The 24,823-nt window shown below is 37.4% G+C and overlaps 1 protein-coding gene across 2 annotated transcripts in view; it reads right to left on the bottom strand.

The window, feature by feature from the left end:
• Positions 1 to 1,286: 1,286 nt before the first annotated feature.
• cacna2d4a (calcium channel, voltage-dependent, alpha 2/delta subunit 4a) overlaps positions 1,287 to 24,823 on the bottom strand; it is a 130,532-nt gene continuing 106,995 nt past the window's right edge. The window contains exons 31-43 of one of the 2 annotated variants that reach the window (XM_036148828.1): positions 19,898 to 19,959; positions 13,112 to 13,126; positions 12,582 to 12,626; positions 12,297 to 12,359; positions 11,654 to 11,724; positions 10,101 to 10,176; positions 9,956 to 10,008; positions 8,478 to 8,533; positions 7,008 to 7,028; positions 6,455 to 6,575; positions 4,761 to 4,876; positions 4,466 to 4,548; positions 1,287 to 2,742 (exon numbers count right to left, since the gene is read on the bottom strand). In XM_036148828.1, coding sequence (XP_036004721.1) covers positions 2,650 to 2,742; positions 4,466 to 4,548; positions 4,761 to 4,876; positions 6,455 to 6,575; positions 7,008 to 7,028; positions 8,478 to 8,533; positions 9,956 to 10,008; positions 10,101 to 10,176; positions 11,654 to 11,724; positions 12,297 to 12,359; positions 12,582 to 12,626; positions 13,112 to 13,126; positions 19,898 to 19,959 — 875 coding nt within the window. In that variant the 3' untranslated portion in view covers positions 1,287 to 2,649. Of the gene's footprint in view, positions 2,743 to 4,465; positions 4,549 to 4,760; positions 4,877 to 6,454; positions 6,576 to 7,007; positions 7,029 to 7,263; positions 7,454 to 8,477; positions 8,534 to 9,955; positions 10,009 to 10,100; positions 10,177 to 11,653; positions 11,725 to 12,296; positions 12,360 to 12,581; positions 12,627 to 13,111; positions 13,127 to 19,897; positions 19,960 to 24,823 lie in introns of those variants that run through there. The other variant, XM_036148829.1, reaches the window with a different exon arrangement.

Raw genomic sequence — 24,823 nt, 5'->3', positions numbered from 1 at the left:
TGGCGCCAACCATTTATTAGTTTATAAAAGTTGTAGTTACAATGAAGGGGAATTGCGTCTTTATTGTAATAACACTTCACGTATTTAATGCTAATATGTAATCAAATAAGATTAGGAAAAGCAGTGCAGCTAAAATTATAGACAACTGTAGCAATAAATATGCAATTAAAAGAGTTACAGCTGGCCCTTGCTCTGGTTTATACCCCCTAAAATTATTTGTAAAATAAAATATCAAATTTTTGTAAGGGTTTATCCAACACGTGGCCAAAGTTGAGAAAGACTTGTGAACCTGGAAAACAGATAAAATCTTTGTCTTCTTCTCCGTCTACTTTATTAAACATGTACCCATTTAGGTACATAACCTTCAAACAGAAGAATAGATTTAATTTAACAATGAAATCAACATTAAATTCTCTCTTCATCTCTCTCTATAGTCAAAGTCAAACTTCTAATGATTAACTATTATAATGAAATTAACAAGACTAGTAAATTGGAACAAATATTTAGTAGTTGGAGTAGTTCATTTAAACTTAACCTAAAATCGGTCATATTTAGTAAACAAATCTAAATTCTTCAGCACGCTTTGCTGCTACCTTTGCTCCTAAAGGTTCACAATACCTGAAATTTCGAACTTTCTTTTACCATCTTCCAGTTTTGGCTGCACAGTAGACAGCACTGCTGCCTTGCAGCAAAAGGTCCTAGGTTTGAATCCAGCCCAAAGTGTTTCTGCGTGCATGTTTCTCTGCGTACATGCATGGGTTCTCTCCTGGTACTCCCGCAGGGGGACTTTCCTCCCTTAGAAGCAAAACATGCAGGTTAGATTAGTTGGTTACTCTAAAGTGTGGGTGAGCATATTAGTTTGTCTCTGTGATGCTAACTGTCCAAAGGTAAACCCACCTTTCCACGACGCTGCATGGATAAGTGGGTAGAGATGATGAATGGATGGATCCTCCAGGCTGATCACTGAGCTGTTAGCTTTGTTTGTGTCTGAGGCCAAGAAAGTCCCACAGGTGTTGTGGGGTAAGTCTGATACTCCTTCCCCAGGCGGTGTCTCACTGCAAAGGATCCTCTAGGAACTTGTCCTTTTATTATTATTTTTTTTGGATATCAACCCAACAAGAATTTAGCTAATTCTTGTACTACAATTTAACAAACACAATTTGTGTATGAGTCAAATTAATTAACAGGTTTTCTTTGAGCTTTTAGTATCTCATTTCTCCATGCGAGCGCTGGCATTTATCACAGACAGGGTGAAAAATGAAAGAAAAAAAACATAGTGAACCAAATACAAAAACCACAACAATTTAATTTAGTTAATAGCATACAAATCATGGCTTCAGTTAGTGTGGCTAACAATTTCATTTAAAATTATTGTTCAAAGGACTTTACAAACAGACCAAGACAGATGATGGTTTAACCTCTTTACAGAACGTATTGCCGTAATGCAAAGCCACACAAAGCGTGTTTCAAATGGACAATGATTTGTCAGCCCAACCAAAACGGTTTTGAAATGAAAAACACACAAAAATCTACAAAGAGTAATGGTTTAAATGAAAAGTTTTCGTTTTACTTTCTATATCTGAAATGTATATGCATGTTTGTTAAGGTTAACACACCCCAGGGAAAAGTCACATAATATGTATTTTTTATATTTACATAAGGCAGAAAGGCACAGCTCATGAAAACAAACAGGTAAATAGAAATACATGTTTAGGGTGAAATCTTTATCAACAGGTGAGTCCATTTTTTAAATACTTTATTTTAAAAATCTTTGTAAAATATACGTTCTTTTCAGGTATAATTATATATTATAGAACTCATTTTTACCGCTGTCCAGGCACTGAGCCATTCTAGCCTTCTGCACAGATTTCTATTAAGTGTTGTGCACACAGATTTGCCTGCTCATAGTTCTTTATTCTCAGTGAATAATAGTCAAAGAAGAAGCCAAATATCTTCTTTAAACATTAACAATAACGTGTTCTTTTACAGGAAGTGTGCATGCTAGCAGTGACATGCAGAAATGTACTTATTTCTGCAACGTTCAGCTGAGCATGTGTTAGATTCATGAAAACAGCAGTCTGTTACCTTTGTTTTTTTGTTTGTTTTTTCCCCCTTACAGTTGCAACCTCTTGAAACATACCAAGAATCATTTTGGAAATACTTTTCTGCCATTAAGAGTGCAAATGATCTCCAATTGGGATTTCATAGCTACATATTTCAAATATAGCTTGATCTTTAGAATTAACAGCAATAAATAAGCTACATATGACAATGGAAAATTTTGCTTAAATACTATTATGCCAAAGTAAGCCTAGTGTCGCTTATTTGCATCATACCTACATTTATATCCATCATTAGTGCTGTAACCCGAATGTACCATCTCCTACTTCTTAATTTGGTCTCTGCTTGACAGCGAAACATTTATTTGTTGATATGACTGTAAAATTTAGGCAGTAAAGGGTTACATTTAGCGGTTATACTTCTTAGCAGTTAAACGTGTTCATAATCCATATAAACTGCTCATTTGGTTTGCAGTCTGCCGAAACATGTAGAATCTGCTTCCTTAAAAGTCCACTTGAGGTGATTTGTGTGCAAACCTGTCTTGTTCTTTTAAAGTTGTGTACTTATAAAGAGCAAAGTTTTCTGGCATCAGGAAACAAGTGCAGCACAGGAGAGGCAGAGGAAGAGTAGAGGGCCTGAGAGACGTAGAAAAGAGGCCCCCCCACAGTCGTTAGCGTTCTCCTGCAAGGACAAAAGAGACAGAGGTTAGGCTTTCAGTCATTGTGGTCCTTCACATGAAAATGATCAAACAGTACACACGTGTGAAACAGGGGGATGCTGTATGTACATGTAGGTGTGTATCCAGTCTACTTTTGAGATCTTTTGACGTTCTTCATGTTGACATAAAGGTCCTATTTAAAGAAGTTTGGTATTTTACGGGCCTGGCTGTAGTCAGGCCTGGGTGTAGAGAGTAAGGTTAACCAAAAAAATGTAGTTAATCACAGTTAATATATGATTTAACAAGGGTGCAACCGGCCAATCATATGTTCACGCAGGACCAGGCTCCAGCTTCGAATGTTATCCAATACCTGCATTTTGTATTCACCAAGTTTATTTTTGTCTTTTATTAAATTTTACTTCATGATCTGAAATATTTAAGAGTCACAAGCATTTGTCGGTACTTTTTCAACTTCTACGAGAATGTTCTACAAAAAAGTAAAAAAAATATTTTTATTGACAAATCAATTCACATTAGATCGTGCAGCAAGACTTGCACGTCTTCATTTTCGTTTAGGACCATTCAGATAGTGATCTATGGCTTTGACACCACTAGGCTGGATAACTAACGTACTTTCTATAGGGGTTAGTGGGTCCTCCATTCAAGTAGACGCTTCTAACGTCTCTCTTGACAATCCTCAATCCGCTGTGGTTGTGTCTGTTGCTGTTGCACCTTTTCCTACTACTTTTTCCTTCCACTCAACTTTCAGTGAATATGCTTGGATACTCCACTCTGTAAACAACCAGAGTTTTTTCCTCTAAGCTATGACCTTTTGTGGCTTACTCTCCTTGTGGAGGGAGAAAATGTCTTCTGGACATCTGTCCAGTCAGCACTCTTCTCCATGACTGTGTAGCCTGCTGACCCAGAGTGAGAGACCACCTAGAGGCTCAGGACCTTTGTATGAGTTTTGAGTTGATTAGTCGCTGTGAGAAAATGAGTTTTCAATATCTAACTTTTTCCACATTATTCAAATTATCTGAGACACTGATTTTAGGGTTTTTAATATCTGTAAGCCTCTGTGTAATGAAACTAACTTTTTTTTTTTTTTTTTAGATATAAATGTATATTTGTAGACACTAATATTCTCCCCCAACAGTTTACTATTTGATACTATTGAGGAGATTAGAAGTTGGACTTTTCTATTACAGGGACTATTTTTGAAAAGGGATTGTCTCAGAAATGTAAACAGTTGCTAGAATTTGTTGTTTGATAGACATGTATGCTTTATGTTTTAAAAAAAAAAAGAATTAAAATGATTAAAACAATCCTGTATCTTATCCAATGACAGCTGGAGATAGGCACCAATCTTGTAAGCCAAAATGAAGGTCTTCCCCACTGTGGGAAGTTCCCCACATCTTTATCCTTGACTCGACTGCTGGGTTCCTTCTTTCCACATCAGCTTCTAAACCATTACTACAAACTTCAAACTATTACTGCAAACTATTCATGTTTCATAACAAACATTCAGAATCCAGCTTGGCACAGCTAGTGGCACCTCTAGTGTTGCTTAAGTTTGACCCCAGGTTTTGGTATGAGGCTAGCACTAACAGTGAAGTGAAAGCTGAGTTTTAAATAAGGTCAAAGATAAGTCTACTAAATCTGGATTAGGATATTTTATCTTCTGAGTCATAATAAACGCTGATGACAGCGGCTATGCTTCATGAGGTACGACAGTGAGAATCTGACCTGTGGGTGATAAGAGTGGCAGGACTCGGGGCGTCTGCGGATCTTCTGGGACCTCATCCTGTCACACTTCACTGAAGCGTTATGTGCAGCGTGGTTAAGGCAAAAACAACAACATGACAACTAAAGTTTCAAGCTTCGGAGTACACACTTCTATCTGAGACGTTACCATGAAAATTGGCTCTCTTTAAGCAAGACAGAACAACAACAAGAACAAAATTACGTGTTTGGGGTAAGAATGCTTTGTTCTTTATTTATTTATTTTTTTAATACACAAAGCCACACAACCAAAGGATATATTTGACTTCCCTGGGCTCCAAGGTGATGGGTGGGAACTGTCTGGAGCAGTCACAGTCTCCTTGTACCACCAACATCAGCAGGTTGCTTTCTGGTACTTGTTGTACTACAAACATCCTGACCCATAAAAGTGCAAAGATGAAATTAATAAAATGTCAAATCAGTGTTTAATGTATGATAATATGGAAACATGGTAATACACCCGAATGAACCTAACAAATATATTGTGCTTGCCAAACTATTACAATTACAAACTTAAATGTATTTTTATTGACAAAACATAGTGGTTTCAGCAACTGAATGAAAACTGGAAATGAAACTGGAGAAGAGATGCTCATTCCAAGCAGGGTAACTGTAAACACAAGGGCTGCACAATATATTGCAATTTTATCAGTATTGCAATGTCACTTCACACAATATGCATATCACGAACTGCCCAGACTTCAATAAATGTTAGTTAATTATTAATGTACTATGCATTTAGGCTTTTTATGCTTGTAATATCTTTGGTGACACTAGTTGTTCAATGCAGCATAAAACGATTTTGCAAGGGAAGAAGGCAGTAAGAAGTTCAAGTCATTAAGAAAGTACAACTAAGCAGATATTGCCCAAATTTTCATCAACTGCTTGGATCATTTATTTTTCTGGTAGCTGTAGACTACCTATCTGGGTCTATGTTATGCTGTTATCCCAAAGCAAGAAGACATCTACACTTTAAATTTGTTTATCATATCTTTATCACAACATTCACCAGTATCAATGCCCATGTTATCGTGACGTCATGCTTCCCTACTAAACATACTACCAGAGATTCAGATCAAAGCCAACTCATGTGCTATAATGGCCTAGTCAAAGTCCAGAACTAAATCTAATTGATAATCTGTGGACAAAACTTTAAATGTGCTGCTCAGTGATGCTCTCCATCCAGTCAGACTGAGCTTGAGCAATGGGCTAAAACTTTATTCTTGATGGTTAATTGCAGTAAAAGGAGGTTCACATGTCATATTTTAAGATTTTTATTGGTAAAGAATGTTGAAAAGAATATCTACGCTCCTCCTTCATTACACTTTGTCATTTTTGTCTCCTTGTAACTCTCCAAACCCGTAGCCTTGGTTGCCTTACCAGGAAGTGGGTTATCATTCCTATCATTTAATGGGGAATATTCCATTATAAATAGATATAGAAATGTATTGCCATTTCATGAACATGGCAATGCAATGAAATTCTGTTTTGCAAAGGAATGTAAAGGTGTGTAAAGGCCATAACTTGGTGGTGTTATACCGCTGTTGTCCACATGAAGGCACTCACACTCGGTTTATCCCAACAAACAGATTTCTTTCTCCTCCTCAACCAATTTGCCTTCCACCGTTTTCAATCTTTGTTTCTTTCTCTCCATCTTGTAATTCAAACCATTTTTTTCCTGTTTTAATACTCACATTCACTTTTACTTTCTTCTATTTTCCTCTTGCCTCTTACCCTGCATATAACTCTCCTTAGTACCATCTAATTTTGGTCCCCTCTACTTCTTTCACTCCTCTGACACTCTTATAAATAGACACTGATCGCAGGGAGCGGAGCGGAGGAAAGCTGTGGAAAATGGATTCTGGAAAGACAATTTAATATGACCGGTCCAGGGCTTACAGAGGACTGTGCTGCTAACTGTGTGTGCATGTGCATGCACGGGTGTGTGCTTACTTCTGGCACCGTCCACACTTAATAATGCTGTTGGTCTCCTTGACTGACGGCTCGTAAATGAAGCTCGGGTACTCGGTGTCACATGGCTGCAAGATGTTCCATTTTTTCTTCGGAGCGTAGGCTAATAGGGGGGATAGAAAGGGGTCATTTCTTGATTAGTTAGCGGTGCACGCGTGATCGACAGGCTAAAAGCTCAAACTTTTAGGTTATTAGTGCTGCTCTGATGGGAGCACGCTTCAAACAAACTGAATGCACAAGTAGAGATGATTTGGAAGCAGACAGAAGAGCTATAATGGCTGATTAAATTTTACGTGTCTGGTTGGGATTTTATTTAACTGCTTAGAAATTCCATTAGCTAAGATAGAAGTCTGAGCTCTGGTCTTGTTTTGAATGATTTGGCAGCTGCGTCTGCTCCCACTGAAAGCCTTATGTAATCTGACACACTAAATTTAATTCTGCCTGGAACGTTTCACAAACACCGCACTCCAAGTTAAAACACAAAGGTCTGCGGAGCACCGGACTTCCTCTAAAACACGTCACAGCAAGTACTCACAGCGGCTGAAGGATGGTTTTGCTGAATGGATGGATGACGGTAGAGATGAGAGGGTCAGTGATGGAGGGAAGTGTGGTAATGAGGAACGTTTGATTCATAGAACCATGAAGGCAAATGAAAGGAGATGAAAGCTGTTATTATATGAGAACGAGTCTGATAATCAATCTCAGACACACTTTATACACCTCATCCAGTTAAAACCAGATAGTACATTCACTGTTAATAGAGAAAACAAAGAATTAGACAAAAAAAATTATTTTTACCTTTCTTCAAATTCAGAATTGTACATGCACTAAGTTTCTTTCGTATTGTAATTACTGTGTGTACTCATTACAGACACTAATTGTTTACAGTTGTCCTCCTCCAGCTAATAGTTACTTCCCTTTCCATCGGCTGCCAAGCAGCTGGTGGCGTCTGTGTGCAGAGGATGACCACGTTGCTTTCTTCTGCGTGCAGTGCAGACAGAAACATCCTTAAAAAGCCTTCCTTGTGCAGTTATAAAATCCAAATTGTTGCCCCATTTTGTCGTTTGGTGTTTGGAATATTCTTTGCAGTTTTGAATATTCTTTGGTTTATTGGTAAATTTAGTTTAAAACTGCATTACTGTCATTCACAAATTTGATCACAGGGACTATTAAAACTGATAACTGATTTATTTCTAACTGTTATACCTTTAAATAATTGGGGAAATCCAAGATAATTTCACGGTTTTATAAACTGATGGCTGATTTACAACATTCGAGAGAAAGAGAAGCAAACTTGTGTGTGTATTCTCAGGCTACAGCTCAAATGCACGACATCCAAGATATCAGTAAGAGAATTATGAACCTCCCTCAGTTTGGTTCATCCCTGGGTGAAATTTCCAGACACCTGTACCAAAAATGCGTATCAACTCCAGTGCTTGTTTCTTGATTTATAGTTGGTACCTGAAGGTGAAATCTGTCCATACCAGTCTGCCCTGGTTCTGTTTAAAAAACGCATTTCTGGCTTGATTCCATGGTTCGGTTTTTTTCCTTAATAATGTAAGCAAACCCCACTTAAGACCAAACGTTACTTTATTGGTGTGGTAATCTTTTTTGCCTTCCCTACAAAACACTTTTTAAACAATGCATTTTGTTTCATTTTAGTTATATTTAATTACCATTGAGAAAAAAGTTTTTGTTTTAAAACATTGCATATAGATATCTGGTTTCAACTGTAATATTGTTTCAAAAATGGTTTATTTTACCTTACAGTGTTATGATGAAGATGAAATGGGTGTTTTGAGTGAAATGCAAACTATAGCAGAATTCCCCTCCAAGTTTGGGGGTGATTTTCATTCCCATTCACACTAAACACATAATATTCAGTTAAAATGAGCAATATTGTACCACCTCGTGCCTGTTGTTAAGGTTGAGTAAGAAATATAGAAGGAAAATATGGTAAAAACACTTTGAAATGGAACCAAATTAAAGATCAGCGTGAGCTTACCATCAGCAAAATGCTCTGTGTGCCAGAAGCTACAGAAATTGAACTCCAGTAGAAACCTTAAAGAGCAAAGAGAGACCACAGCAGATTGTAGACAGACTAGATTAGATGCAGAACTCGGAAACTGGGCAAAGTTTTGACATGGGAATAATAAAATAGGCCTTTGAGTTCCCCTGTAATCACTGTTAGCTTTGAAAGCATATTCTGATTAAAATGAAACCCTTTCATAAAGAAAGTAATCAATCCACCTGTTTGGTTGAAAATGAACCAATAATAGTTAGAGTTATAAAAAGTAATATTACTGACATACCGATCAAATAGCACGTATCAAATTTTAGATCCCAGTTAAGGCTTTTACAAATGATCTGTATCACAGTTCTTGCTCAAGCGCCACTTCTGATGCCCGTCGTTGGTATACTGAGTGATTTTGCCAGCAGCAACCTGGGCAGCATATTCTGCACCATTTTTTAACAATTTCAACTATTTTCGTTTGCATGCGTTGCAAAATGTGCAATAGGCAGTGTTGATTATTTTCTTGATCTGACGGGTTGGTTTAAGTGCTTTTCACTCTCTGCAAAGAGAGACTGTATTGGCCGTAGCAGCTGTTGCGCTGCCTGGGCGCCCTGATCTGCTGCAGCTAAACTCAGATCCCCGGCTATCTGGGAGAGCTATGCAGAGGAAAGCTCTGACTCTAGTCATTAAATTGTGCAGCAAAATTGTTATTATTATTAGTATAAATAGAAAATATCAGAGTTTTATTCCAGTTGTAACATTTTATTTTGTTGTATTTATTCCCCGCAACTTAAAGGCCATTCCATGAAAATGTTGCCGGACAGTGAAGTGCTCCGTGGTGGAAAAAAGGTTGGGGACCACTCATGTAAACGACTCATTCCCAGTTGACACAGATGCGTAATAGTAGTTGCTGCTGCCAAGTGTGCCACAACTGGTTATCAGGTAAATGAGGAACTAACTTTTTACGTAGCGGCAGGTTGGTCTGGATAGCTTTTTCCCTTAAAAATTGAAACATCTGCTATCAGATTCCAAAACATGGATGAAGGCTGTTTAATTTTAAGACATTGCAGTGTTGCCAGAGGCCTTCAAGGGTGTTAAACCTGGAATTTACACGTCTAGCGCCCCCTAGTGGCTACAAGTTACACAGTGGTGCTTTAAGTAGGCCTTAAATCTCATTTTAGCCAACCATTAATTGAAAAAAGGAACACATTTAGCTAGATTATAAAGGATGAGTCAACTGGTCTAATAAAAAAAATCTAATGAAATCCTGTTTTTATGGAGACTCTTTAGGAACACTATCACTTCACTAATGACTAAGACACATTATTCATGAAAAGACACATTTCTTTGCAACCTATCTCTTAAATACCTGATGCGGTTCTGCTTTTACTGCTGCCAGCCAATAAACAAACTTTACAGTGCATTTACGATACAGAGCTGCCCATGTTTTTGCCTTTAGCCAGACTTACAGTAGCAAGTTAGAGATGAACCACTTGAAGGTTGAAGCCAGAGCATAGAATGACTGCAGAGAGAGGAGGACAGATGAAGTGTAAAATAAAAGTGACTGGATTCTTGTTTGAAAAGTACAAGTTAAGCCTGAATTACTGAACTTACGCTGAGAAGTGGACGAGCGCTGCTGACAGAGTGAGGGTTCATCTTACACATGGCCTGGTAGTCAAACAAGGACACCCTGAAGGAACATAAGCAGGCATGCAAACACTGGGTTAGTCTCTTTGCTTCATTTACAGACTTTCATTGATCCACTTTCTGTCTCCAGACACCAGCAACTGCAAGCAAAACTAACGCAAAAGTAAGCGGAGGAAAAAGAAAACAGCCCTCTGAATTGCTTGATGGTTGTTTTTTTTTGTTTTGCACTGATCAGAAATGTTGCGGTCGATATCCCTGATTTCGTAAACCTCTGACCTGCTGTTTCCTGTTTTAGTAGATTCTTATAAAATAAGCAAACTTCACAATAGGGTATTTATAGTAAGAAGAAAACTAAAACAGGACTGGGTCACTGAAAATCTACCAAGACAGTAAAACCTGCTAGGTTACGACAGACACATTCATAGATGAAACCAACTAAAAGGAATTTGAGATTATCTCTTTTATTAGTAAGAAAACATTAAAGTACTCCATAGAAACATATAAATTCCTCCCCTCTAGACCTATGCAGAATAAATGACAGGTTTTTCCTGACCAAGCATATTCGAGTGAAAAAACAACATACTTTGCTGTGTAATTGTTTTATTCTTAATTATATTCTTACAGCTTTAGATAATTTTAGAAATACTTTCCAGTTTAAAGGAGTGAGCAGGTTCTTGAACTTGTAGTTGACCGAAACTGCAAAGGATGCAAATAGTTATCCGTCTGTACACAGAGCACAGTGAACCGCCATGTATTTTGTTTTTTAAGAAAACTGGAGCTTATGCCTGTTATCTGCTCAATAATAGCTAACTTGAGAAATGAGTCAGCGCTGTCTCTGACATCTGATAACTGATCAAATAGTACCTTTAAATTTTCCAACTCTGCATTTAGTTTCTCACTTGGGTTACTTATTATGGGGAAAATCCACATCAGCTGTAAGATGTGTTGCATTGTTAAACTTGCAGTAATTACACAAGAGTCTTAATGGGATTCCCTGTCATCTATAGTTATTATATTAGGAGCTCCCTTATAATTAAATTTAAAAGCGGGACACAGGAAGATTTCTCTCATTTTGTATGAATTATTAACTGTTTTTAACTATTACCGGTAACTACATTTTGCATTATTGGCATTCTGACAGGATGTCAACAGGTGTTGACATTAACCTTTCTTTGATGATCTGAAACATTTAGTACCAAAAAAAAAGTAAAACGGAAGAAATCCGGGGTTGAATATGTTTTCACAGCACTATATAACCAGATGCATTTCACTCATTTTAGGAGCACAGGATTATAAATAAAAAGAGGAAATAATCAGAAGCACATTCTCTTGTGAAGAGACAGCTGCCTGTAACACAGCAGGAGATGAACCAGTTGGTTCCATCAACAATATTTAGAAAAAAACAAATAATGCACTATGACAGCAGAACAAAAAATTAATCAGGACATGACATTTCACCACACACAGAAAGACACAATAAAGCCCCAGACACACAGCTGCCAGCAGATCAGTTCCAGTACCTCTTAAACATGCCCATTTGAATCAACGAGGTCATCACAGACCCGTCCGTCTCACCGAAGAACCTTCCTGCCTGCCAGGACAGACGGATAAAAGGGAGACAAACTATCAAGTGAGGCTTAATAAATTCCTGTGATAATAATCTGACAGCAGGATCATAAACTTTTACACCCCATCATTTCCACCTCACTGTGAACTCTGATGCCCTTGTCATGAATACGTTGGTTTTATAAAGCCTAAAAAACTGCCAAGTAATTCAAAATCCTAACATTTTTCGATCTAATGTCATAATTACATCCTTTAATGCACATATTTTAAATTAAGCTTGAGCTCTAATAAGAATTGTGGGGATAATAAAGGAGAGTTACAGTAAAATACATAGAAGTTTGAGGTAGTAATGTCACAAAATATGCTAAAAGTTGAATTAAAATGAACACATTTACAGGTGGTTCAAATAGTGGCTTCAAGAAAAAAGGAAAACACCTGAGATGCTGAGTGTGCTTGCCTTACTAAAAAAGATGCATGTAATTTTCCACACGTCTTCTGAGATTGTCCTCTCTTTTCAAAGTGATGATAACTAACAGATTCAAAAGCTCTCAAACCCTTAAAGCAAGACTTAAAAGTCCTTTTAATGTGTCAACTTACATCACTGCGCTGTTTAGAAATTAGGACAAAGCCATTATTGTCAATCACGTAGCACTCAATGTCCTGATACAAGACACAGACACAGAAAAACAAATTACTTATGACAGACAACACGGATTTATTTTTATCAGACGGATTCAAAGCTATAATAAAAAGACTAAGAATGCATGGTGCTTTAGTGGCTACATGAAGCATATCTATATATATAAGTATTAGGAATTTTTGACTAATCAAATAATCTCCCTAAATCATATAATTAGAAGACAGGAAGTAATATATACTCACAAAACTGTCACAGCGAAGAGGACAAACCCCTTCTATGGAGGAGCACTTAAGAAAAAATAAAACAAAACACAAAATCTACTGTAATTTGGATGGATTCCAGCGACACTCATGAATGATTAGGATTAGGAGCGTAATCTATGTGACTAAGAGAGACCAGTTTGTTTGTGTTCATGGGGACATCTTTTAAGCTCATGCTGCTGTCTGTGTTTTTCGGTGAAGGCGTTAGACACAAACGGGTCGACAAGTGTCTTAGAACGTGTGAGAAAAAAAAAACAAAAAAAAAAACAGTGTCTGCCTCGGTGAGAAATTGTTAATTTGTGCGAGATGTGGCAGGAACGTCTACCTGAGATCGACTGGTGAGCATCTCGTTTGTGAGTCTGAGCTTATTTTGTTTTTGCATAGCTGTGACTGTGTGGATGTCTGCCGTCTGTTTCATTAGCGTTGTGAAGCCGAGTTCACAGATCTCGGTGCGAAACTGTGGATGGCACCTTTGGGAGACTGCCACAGTGGAAAATTATGTGCATACTTACATCTGTGTCATTTGGCTGAGGAGAAGCAGAGAGATAAAAGGAGAGCATTAGGAGTGGAGCGGCATTAGATCAGTTAATGATGCTGTAAATCAAGACTTTAAACAGACTGTATGTGTGTCTTTTTAGTGTTGAAAGAAACATATCAGTTGCACCATATAAGACGCACAACCTTTTTATTCAGTGTTTGACAATAAACATGACCAAAAAAATTCCTATTTCATGCAAGTTAGCCAAAATGAGAGTATTCTGTTTACATACTTTACACAACTTGATGAATCCCATATGATGAACTCATGACTATATGGGCCTCTGATTGATAAATCATGATTCAGTAACCACAAACGAGAAAAACTAAGTCACACAAATGTACAGTATTTTAAGCAACCCTTCAAATAGACAGTATCCTTGTGTGATATCAAGGGAAAAACAATAAAGAAATACAGCAAGATTTTAGAGAGAGAATAGTGGACCTCAACACAAGTCTTGCTCATCTTTGTGTACAATTTCCAGATGCCTGAAGGCACCATATTTATCTGTTCAAGCAACTACTTGAAAGTAAAAATACAATGAAAATGTCCAATGACGCTGTTCACGAAGGAGACGGGTTCTGTGTTCCAATGATAAACATGTTTTGGTGTGAAATGAACACAACAACCCCCGTGGGCCAACAGCCTACTGAGAGAGGAGGAAGTCGTTATTCTCAACCCAACATAAAAATTCAGATTACACTTTTCAAGCCACGTCTCCATGGACCTTCATTTTCGGAGACATGCTGTGTTCTGATGAAACTAAAACTGAAATGTGCACATCTGCAGGACAAAGATAGAAACTGCTGTCAAGCCTGAAGAGACCATCCCAACTGTGAAGTACAGGGGTGACAGCAACGTACGTGGGTGGTTTTTGTAGAAGGGACTGACTGGTGCCATTCACAAAAGAGATGCCATAAGAAAATAATGTGGGGAAAAACGGAAGTAACATTTCAAGATATGAGATAAGTTCAAACTTAGGTGCAGATGGGTCTTTCAAAAGGGACACCCAGTCTAAAGGTACAACTCGTTTCCCCGCATCATCAAATAGGAGGAGCATCTATCCACTAACATAGACCTGTCTCAAAGGCAGACAGCTGCCTTCTGGGGACACAATATGCTTTCACATGGGGGTGAGTTACACTTTAAACTCGGGCGAAATTCCGATTTGCTCTATTTGCGCATCCACTGCGTCCATTTGCAGTGTCTTTTCACTCTATTCACCCAATTTACACCATTTGCATAGCATGAAACATGTTGTTCGCACCACTGACAGTTAATCCGCTATTGATCACACCTTTACATAGTGACAACATGTAAATCATTCGGTCCATTCGCCTTGTTCACGTTCGGTGTGATCGTATCTTAAGTGTACCAACTATCAGTTAGAAAGTGACATAAAGAGAACAAATTTTATTTTTTAAGGAGAGGCCATGACAAAGCTGTAATTTAACTTCCCCTGAAACTATGCTTACAGAGTTGGAAATATTTATAAGTTAGCAAGGAAGTTTATGTAAAATGGTACAAAATTTTAACTGTATTGACAAGCTTGTGAAAGGGCACCCAAGATGTTTGACCCAGGGTCTACAGCTTGAAGACAGTGACACAAAATATTTAACCTATCTTGCCAGGTATGCTGCTATAAAAAAGGGTTAAGTGGGAAATTAAGAGGATTTGGTTGAATATCCCACTATGTGATGTCTCTGACATATGTACACCTATTTTAACATACGGGTTAGTATAATGCGTGAAGACTGAGATCAGTACAGGGAAGTCACAGGGTCTGCTGTCATGATAGCTAGGTAACTTTTCCATGATTTTTTAAATATTTTATTAATTTTTATACTGAAGCAGCACTGTGTGCGTTTTGGTCCAAATATGAGGTTAATTTGAGATATATATTAGAGAGAGGGGAGAGACTTGGGCAAAGGTCCACTGGCTGGAGTTCATCCCTCCATATATAAGGTTTTCTGGCTCCAGTCCACTCTGCATACCCAGAACCAGAACCAAACATGGAGAAGCAGCATTTAGCTCCTATGCTCCACTTATCTGGAATAAACTTCCAGAAAACTGTAAAAGGGCTGAAAGCCTGAGTTCCTTTAAATGAAGATTAAAAACCCATTTGTTTAGGATTGCCTTTGACTGTTCTAGTTACACTGTTTTACTGAAACATCATTAGTTAAATTCTGTAGTCCAACTGTTTTTAAAATTATTAACATTTGCTTTTAGTTTCTATTTCCCATGTTTTATTTTGTTTACATTTTTCTACTTTTGTTCCAACTTGCTTTTATTCTCTTATTTCCTATGTTTTAATCATTCTAAGCACTTGTGTTGTCCTTGTACTGAAATGTGCTATACAAATAAATTTGCCTTGCCTTGCCAAATGTGTGCTATCCCCTGCGCCATCAGCGCGCCCCAATGTTATTCATCTTTTTAAACAGTGTATGCAAATCTCTGGTTTTAACAGGTCTACAACAATATGCCAATATGGTTATCCTACTCCTAATGAACAAGCTCAGATGTTCCACCATGCACAAAGCAGTAAGCACAACATACTTTAGACATATTATGCAGAGGTGTGGACTTTGTCTTGATGACTTGACTTGAGACAGACCAGAGATTTGATGTTTCGATACAGAATTATTTTACTTACTTTAGAAAATATTTGTGACTAAACTTTTGACTCCAATACTGACGACTTGTGACTTGACTTGGATTTGAGTGTTTTTACTTGAAATGCCTTGATACTTTGATTAAAGAATAGTAAAAAAAAACCCTATTGAGGCAAATAATTTGTTTCCTCGTGTCTTAACGTACCATGGACCGCTCAGTATAACTTGTTTCTTGAAATTTAAACCAAAGGACTTGGACATGACTTGGGACTCGACAATAAAGACTGGGGACTGACTTGTGACCTGGGAAATAATGGTCTCTGATATTATGTACTTCCCTTACTCTCCTGCTAACAGTGAGGGGTAGCAACATGAAGATGGGTCCTCATTCAGTCTTAAATGTCAGCTCCAGCTATAGTGTACAGATATGAGCAATAAAACATCTGCTGTGCTTGAATGGAAAGTTCTCTTTCACATTTGTAATTGCAATCAACAGACAGTGGTATCATGGAGAAACGGGAAATAATTGATTATTAATCAAACATTCCTGGACAATCTACAAAAAACTACAAAAAATGTTCATGTAAATCTGTTTAATAGGGTTTTGGGAGGTGGCAATGATTGGTGCACTGGTGATTTAGTAATATTTCTTTTTGTCCACTGAATAAATATAATCTAACAAAAGGTTGGCTTTCTAAATAAAATTAAATAAAATCGGTGCTTGATTTTGTTACCAGCAAATTGTTTAAAAATATTTTCACATGTTCTGATGCATACCATGGATGTTAATAAGTAGATAACTTATTAACGCAGCTGCAAAAACATTTTAAAGTTATGTCCCTGCAGTATAAGCACTTTTTTTTCACAAAAACCTTTCCTGTAAGAGGCAATTTGTTAATTTCCTTCATTACCAATCAGCTCATGTGTCAAAAAAAGACTAAATGGTCACATCTTATGTCAGCTGTACAATGTGTGGGTTGGTGTCTGTGGACAGTATGTCTTTGGAATCATGGTCAGGTTAAACAGAGCATGTCGAACTGTGAATGAAACAATTTATCATCCTTTTCTGTCCTATTACAGCCAACCGTCAGTCTTTCTCTCAGCTTCTCATCGCTGCCTCCTGGGATGAGGAACAATTCAGAGGACTGAGAGGAATGACTGCATGTTCCCTCTAAAATGCAGGCAAATAGCGAAGCATGATGGAGGACTAAATTAAAAGGAATATGGACTGCCTCATCCAATTAATTAAAGGGGAATTAGAGGATCAATGGAAATACACTCAGCTACAGTTTTGTTTCTACATATTATATTAAATGTATTTTGTGTAGCTTTACCAAATGCTCCGGAGAAATTCAAAGCGGCTTTTGATAGTGATAATATAAAGTTAATTGATGTTGTGGAAATAAAAATTTGTAAGAAAACCTAATGAGACATTAAACTGTAATTCATGAAAACAATAGAGAATCTGCTAAAATGTTAATGTCGACAATGCATTATTATAGAGATGAGCCCAACCCTCTACTTTCAGCATAATTTCGACAAAGGAAAGCGTAACAGCCCATTATGCTGAAATGAGCTGGTGAGAACCCTGCATACGATCTGATTTATTTGACATGACGGTGGCATGGTCTTCAGCAGAGACAGTGAAGCTGGTTATAGCTGATGGGAACAAAGTTAAAAAGGCAATACTTTTAGAAAAGCTGCTAGACACTGCAACAGACTTCAAGGGTTCTTCTTTTTGAAAAACAATGCATCAACATGCAGTCAGAGCTACAGTGCACTGTACATTGTATTACAACTTTCCATGAGACAAAACCGAATAAAGGACACTTTGACAAAATTAAATGAATATTTTAGTATCAGTTATGTTAAAAAATTATTTGTTTTCTTGACATCCCCACTGGAAATTTGAGGCATACTGTATTTCCAGTAACTTAGAAGTGTAATTGCAGGCCAAGGGTGGTAATATAAAATATTGAGTAAGAGGGACTGAAGACAAAACATTTTATTTTAAATTTTTTGTATTTTAAATGCAAAAAATTTAAAATCATGCTTAATTTTCCACTTCAACATCTTGTGCTCCTTTACATAGGTCTATGACAAAATATTCTAGCAAAATACATTTTGACATGAAAAAATGTCAAACATTTAAACAGCTTACAATGGTTTTTCTAGACACTATGAATACATGCAGTTCTTTTCCCGTTTTGCCCAGTGATTGCTCTATAAATTGGCACTGTATGTGCAGTGACATAATGCTTAATGGAACAAGAAAAATACCCAAAATAAACTACTGTCGAGCTCTTCACGCACATTTATGCATTTGCACACACCGGTCAAAGAAGCACATGCAGCGAGTGTACAAGCCTTATGAAAGTACATGACAGGAAGATAAGATGATTACATAAGCAGGCTTAGGAAGAAAAAGAGGATGAAAGGGAGGAAATGAGGAAAGGGGTTAATCTGAAAAAGGAGGAGACTGATTAAAATAATAAATGGTGGAAAATGAGGAAGAAGACGGTACAAAATTATGAAGGATTGGAATAAGTTTTTATATCAGACAAATTAAGCAGAAATAAAATCTGTTCCATTAGATGGACGTAATGACCACACTGGCGCAGATGGTGCAGCATATGGTCACTGATAATCTGACACATAATACTGACAGACACACATAAGACACTGCCTTTTTCACAGCTCTAACACACACCAATGTATGCATACAGGAACACGCATGCCCTGACACACAAACATAAACTCACCCACCCACAGAGCCACACTGCAGTAGCTATCCATCACCTAATGGCTAGCCAGAAGCTCTAAATGGCATTTTAACTGTTGCCATTTACAGCCATGGGAGCAGAGGAGGAGAGAGACCAAACCATCAAACACCTGCTGCTGCAAAAAAAACCTTTACGGCAAATTAGGTAACTTCTCCTGAAGATGTGGAAGGTTACTTACATCTTTCACTTACGGCTATTTGTGCAGCTCTGTGCAGAGCGTGAATGTCACTTAACTGCTTTAATGGTTAGTTGATTTATACATATGGTCTTTTAGCCATGGTAAGCACTTCCTTATTGGCGAGAGCAGTGAGATGAAGTAGTACATTAGGCTAAACTAAGTCTAAATGTTCTGAATATCTGCTAATAGAGAAGAAATAATGATATTACTACACTAGTGTATATATATATATTTAACATATATAGATATTTTCATGAATAAAAATAGAGACATGTCGTCTACAGCAATGGTAACAAAATCCCATAAACACTCCAAAACCTTGTGGACAGCCTTCCCAGAAGAGTTGAGAATACCGAAAAGGTAACTAAAATCAACATCTAGACCTTCACAGGGACTTAAATGTTAAGGTGAATTAATACATTTAAATATAATACACCACTAGGAATAACCACTGATTTTTATTTCTTCCAGTAGTCATGCCCAGGCCTGATTACAGTCTGTGTTATAGAATCAACAAATTAATTTAACTATTTAATTAAACATGTCTAACAGCATGAATAACCCAAAAGTCCACCTTTGTATGGCTTAAAATACAAAATGACAGTTTTGGAGTCGCCTTGTCAAAGTCCAGCATTAAAGCCCATCCAGAAGATGTGACATGACCGTCCAATGTGGCTTTATTAAAAGAATTTTGCAAAGTAAAGTGTATGGAATCATGTGTGGAACTCTTTTTTCATGATTTCCTACATTGTAAATATTCTTACCTTGTATTTAAGTCTTCCAACAGACCATAAACATTTCCAAATCCTACCTACATATTCCATATCTGATTGAGGTTTAAAACCACTTGAATAAACAAAGGCAACTTTTTGTATCCAACATACTTCTCACTGCTATAAACATTTGCACAACACATCAAATATACTAATGTTGTATTTTTTCACTCTCTCTACAGGCAAACATATCTCAAAAGAGGGCAACAGGCTTCCGTAAACAAAAACTATGGATATTCATCCCAGATTTAAATAATGTGGTAAATCTAAAATATGATGTGGACTAACAAAGAGCTGTGGATATTGGATCAGCGTATGGATTGGAGGCCTGACGTCAGTATCAAAAACCATATTTGATCAGATTGGTCGCATCTCTGAAATATTACTGACAGTGTGTCATCTGAATGGTCTTACCTGTGCAGCAATGGCTCTAAACTTGGATTCAAGCAGCTCCAGTGTCATCTGAACCCCAACAGCTGTGGAGATATGAAAAAAGACACCAACATAGTGGTGAGATTAGTTATGTACAATTTAATCATTAAATTGTCACCGCATGACATTAATATATGCAGTGGCAACCATAATTTAATAATACAGCAAGAAAAATGTTGAGAGGTAAGGAAGGTTGATGGGGAATTAAAGTACAGGATTTCAAACCATGATACAGGTGTGAGCTTAGAACACAGCTGTTAGAGATGAAAACGCTACACAACGGTGTTTCTGTGCATTAAAAGCTGGCCCAAATGAACTCAGCTGATCTGCAACTCTTATATGATCGGACACGATGCTTTGATACAGCAGAACTAGGAGATAACTATTTTGATTTGACTGCAATAAATAAACCCAGGTGTGTTACGGTGAAACAGAAATTCTTTGCAGCGCTGCTAAACAATATGTTTCCACACAAAGTTTTTTGTGACACTTTTGTCACTGAGCAGAAAACACAAACCTTGATGATGCATTCACAGTTGTAAGAATTTATTATTATTAAAATTATTATTAATATTTTAATTTACAACAAATTTGGGAACAAAAGAGAGTTGTTGTTGGCTTGGCTCTATCTAATAGGAAATATTGACATCTTTATTCTGGTTTTTAACATAAAATTAGCATGTTTGATATTTTTCTTGCTGGTATCTAAACATACCCAGTTTAACAAACTAAAGGTCCCATTTGTGTGAATGAAATTACCCTTTTTGATTCTTGAGTGCATTAAGCTTTTGGTTCAATTTATAACTCACAAACCAAAATACTGACGGCTAAACTAGTAAACTAAATTTGTAGCGTGATGATATTCATCGAAGTAAGCAGCACAATGCTTAAAAGTGCTAAAAGTAAAAAAAAAAGAAAAAAAAGAAAAAAAAGAAAAAAAAAGTAAAAAAAAAGTGCTAAAAGTAAATTTTTCCAGACTTTTGAAGAATGACAAGAAACCCTCACTTTAAGTAACTGCATGTATAATTAGGTGATACTTGCTAACTACTTATTACCCTGCAGGTAAAAAAGCAAATTAAAGTTTTAAATCAGGTGTTTCAGAAAGGGAACATTAGTAGTGTTATAAATGCCAGAGAATGGGAGACGTTATCTCATCCTTGCTCTCAGGTTGGATCAGTAGAGAAGGTCCTTTGGTGCAGATCAGCTCTGAAGTCAGAACTTAACTTATAAAAATCCTTTTACAGTCACTGGCCTTCAGAGCCTCCGCAGCACTGTTAAAACAGTCCTTTTCTTAGACAGTGTGCGTGTTTGACGGCATGCGTGTTTCCACCGCCTCCGCAACGCGACCATGGTAGTCATAAAATGCCGGGAATTAGCGTCCGTTTGAACATGTCCCACACACGCGCAGAAATATGCACACAGGGGCGAAGGGTTTCGCTTAAGTCAGCTTAGGGCTGTATGTCTGTCAGCATTTCAGTCAGATTGGTAATGGGAGAAAAAAAGAAGCTGTAATTGCGTAAGTTCCCAGTGCACACATACTGTATATACCACCCACACACGTACACAGCAAATACACATTACTCTGTGTGGAAAGATATGACTCTTCATATTAGCATCAGAGACTCAGCGTTTTCCTCCCAGTGTGCTTTGGGGCAGCCACTTAAAAGCTTCTCTGGTGATTACAATACACAAAACACATATGCCAGCACACTCCTACCTCCCCTCACAGACATATACTGTAGGGTACTTACTGTACACATCTTAGAAGTTTAATAACTCTGGTTCATCGCTTTTAGGTCATTAAGGTATATGAGAAATATGCAACATCCCTTTTGGGAGCATCAATTAGCCTGATATGCACATTACTTTGGAAACATTTTAAACTATCGCCAATTACTTTATTCCTAAAGCTTTTTTTAGTTGACTTTATTATACTTTTTCAGGCTTTGTTTTGGGCATTAATACTCTTCATTCCACTCTTTGCTTGAAGGGTTGAAGAGCGTGTATACTTTTCCAAGTCCCTGTACCTAAGCTTGATAGCATGTGCAGACGACACACTCGTTCATTGTTGACTCTACAAACCACGGTCAGGTGCAAGGGAGAAGAAGAAAATGTTGACCGCAAGAGAGCCTGAGAAAGTACTGAGAGTATTTTAGTAATTATGGTTTCTTTGGAGTTTCAATAGAAGTAAACAGCACAATGCTTACTTCATGGCCATGGCCACTGTGCCAATAAAAACAGTTTTTGTATCTGTTCAAATTCATGGTGGTGTTGACCCTGAAGTCATTCCCTGCCGCTGCAATCTCAGATTAATTGTTCAAAAGGCCATTATAGCCTTTTACTTATTTTTTATTTTTTTGTGACTCTAGTGGCTTGCTTTTATTGACAGGAAGAGGGTCGAAGAGGGGGAGAGACATGTGGCACAGGACCACGGGTCGGATTCGAACCCAGGTCATCCGTGTTGAGGACTAAAAGCCTCCAAACATGGGTCGTGCTACCTGCTACGCCACAAGCGCACCCACAATTTCAATGTTTAAGATGTTTGTTTGAAAATTTTTCCAAAGCACCATTTTCAAAAAGACAAACGTATGAATGAGCGCAAAATTATTTTTCCTTTGTTTTTAATACACCCCCCCCTCACCCAATTAAAACCTTTCAAAACCAACCTTTTTTCAGGAAGGATTTCCCATTCTTTTATTGCCATCAAGCATTTAGACTGAAAGCTATAGGTGGAAGATTTAGCCTAACAATTGAACATCAATTTTAATTGGTATTAGAAAATGCCATTTGTTGATGAGCTATAGTACAACAGCACGCAGATCTCATTATTTTAGACATTAGGCAACATGTTCTATCATAAGATGTGTACTGTGGCTCATCTGTGCCTGCTTTCTCCCTTCTGTGTCCTCCTTTCATCCAATCTTCAGAAAATCAGTCGTGGCTATAATCAGTCTGTAATCAGTCACAGACAGGAAAAGGTGTTTGTCTGATTGGAGGGTTGTTTATCTGTTGCTACTGGAGGTAAGGACAGATAAACTGGAGGGTTACTCATTAAGATTCAAGGTATTTAAAGCCCAGGGATCAAAATTCACAAATTATTAAAAGCAAAAGGTTCATATTTTATCTGCTTTCCTCACCAATGCAGAAAATGGATGAAGAAAAATTTTCTACCGTGCCCATAAAAACAGTTTTTGTATCTGTTCACCTTCATGGTGATGCTGACCCTGAAGTCATTCCCTGCCGCTGCAATCTCAGATTAATTGTTCAAAAGGCCATTATAGAGGGCAGCAGTAATCTGCTTTTTCCTCCTTCCAGTTAGAGGCTGCTAGTTCAAATCTAATTAAAGCCAACACTGCGTGGATGTGTGTGCACTAATCAATGCCTTTTTTTAAATAAGTACATTATGTGTACGCTTGCAAACGCGTTCACTTTGCTTTTAAATTAGTACACCAAAACCTTGGATGCATCAGGGAGAAAATGAGAGCGCTATTGTTCGTAAGCACATTTTGTTTACTCCCAGTCTGAGGTGTAATTAGCGTGAGCTGCCAATCACCATTGAATACTTTCAATAGGACTAATGAAAAAATGAATTGTTTTATTCAACCTTGCCCCCTCACATCAGTGCTGAAGAACCATGAGCACATACTATGTTATAAATCTTTTTTCTTATATAGAACATTTTTGATAGCATACTAATCTATAGTTAAGATAAATAAAATTAGAATTTGTTACAATTTCATGCAATGAATATTCAAAAATCTAACCTGAAAAATTTGATCCATTGCAGAAAACCCACATTTTTTGTCATCAGACTGACTCAGCATCCTAATTGTATGCTAAAACAACTCTGGTTTTAGAGAAAGCCTTCAGTATTTTTGTATAAGCTTGACAGTGAAGAGTGGAGCAAGAGTTATTCAGGTTGTTTTAATCTGCAGCTGACACATCATCTTATACGCTGATCCTCTGACATTCACCGTATGTTCACAGCCATGCAGGATTTGAGGCCAGAGAGGTCTAAAAACGGGTGCTAGTTCATGTTCACACATCTCTGACTTCATTGAACAAGTTTGTGTGTGGTGATGAGGTTGCACAGAAGGTCAATTTGTGTCAAATGACCAGTGGAAAGAGCAAGTGTTGCCGCACAGCCCTGGAATACAGATTAAATATATCGAAACACACACACAATAGGAGTCGATAAACAAAAGTGACACAATGGTGGAGTCAATAAACAAGGACGGGGCACAGACAATAAAGGCACCAGTGTGGAGGTCAGTGCATTCTTACTCTTTCACATACCCAGCAAACTATAAACTGCAGTATGAATTTAGGGTGGATGTGTAAAGCAAAGGTAGAGTATTCATACCCCTTGAGCTTTTACACATTTTCTCATTTTAATACAACACATTTTAATGTGTTTTATTGGGCTTCTATGTGACATATCAACATGGTATTGCACAATTCTGAACTTAAAGGAAATATATTTTATTTAAACATGTTTCTACTAATAACATATATAAAGTGTGGTGGGGATTTCTATTCTCCCCCTTTTACTCTGACACCCCAAAATAAAATCTGATGTAAACTAATACTTTAAGCTTCAGTTACCTCACAGACCACTGTTAAATCCATTCATTTGAGAATGCTTACCCAGAGGGACACTAGATAAGCAGGAGCATTGATCAGAGAAGCAGCCAAGGAGCCCATTTACAGAAGCTGCAGGTGGGAGAAGTCTGTACCCACATTGGCACCACAAGGAACCACAACGCATTTGCACTTAAGGCACCCAAATGGCTAGCACCGCCCCTGCAGATGACCTATATACAGTTGGACCCCACACTAATTTTAATACTTTTGTAAAATCAATTAAAAATCAATTGTTTTGTCTCTCACATAAATTCCTATACAAAT

Source organism: Fundulus heteroclitus, chromosome 17, assembly GCF_011125445.2.
Source record: "Fundulus heteroclitus isolate FHET01 chromosome 17, MU-UCD_Fhet_4.1, whole genome shotgun sequence".
NCBI lineage: Eukaryota > Metazoa > Chordata > Actinopteri > Cyprinodontiformes > Fundulidae > Fundulus > Fundulus heteroclitus.
The sequence above is the reverse complement of the archived record's forward strand: the minus strand, read 5'-3'. Positions and strand labels throughout refer to the sequence as shown.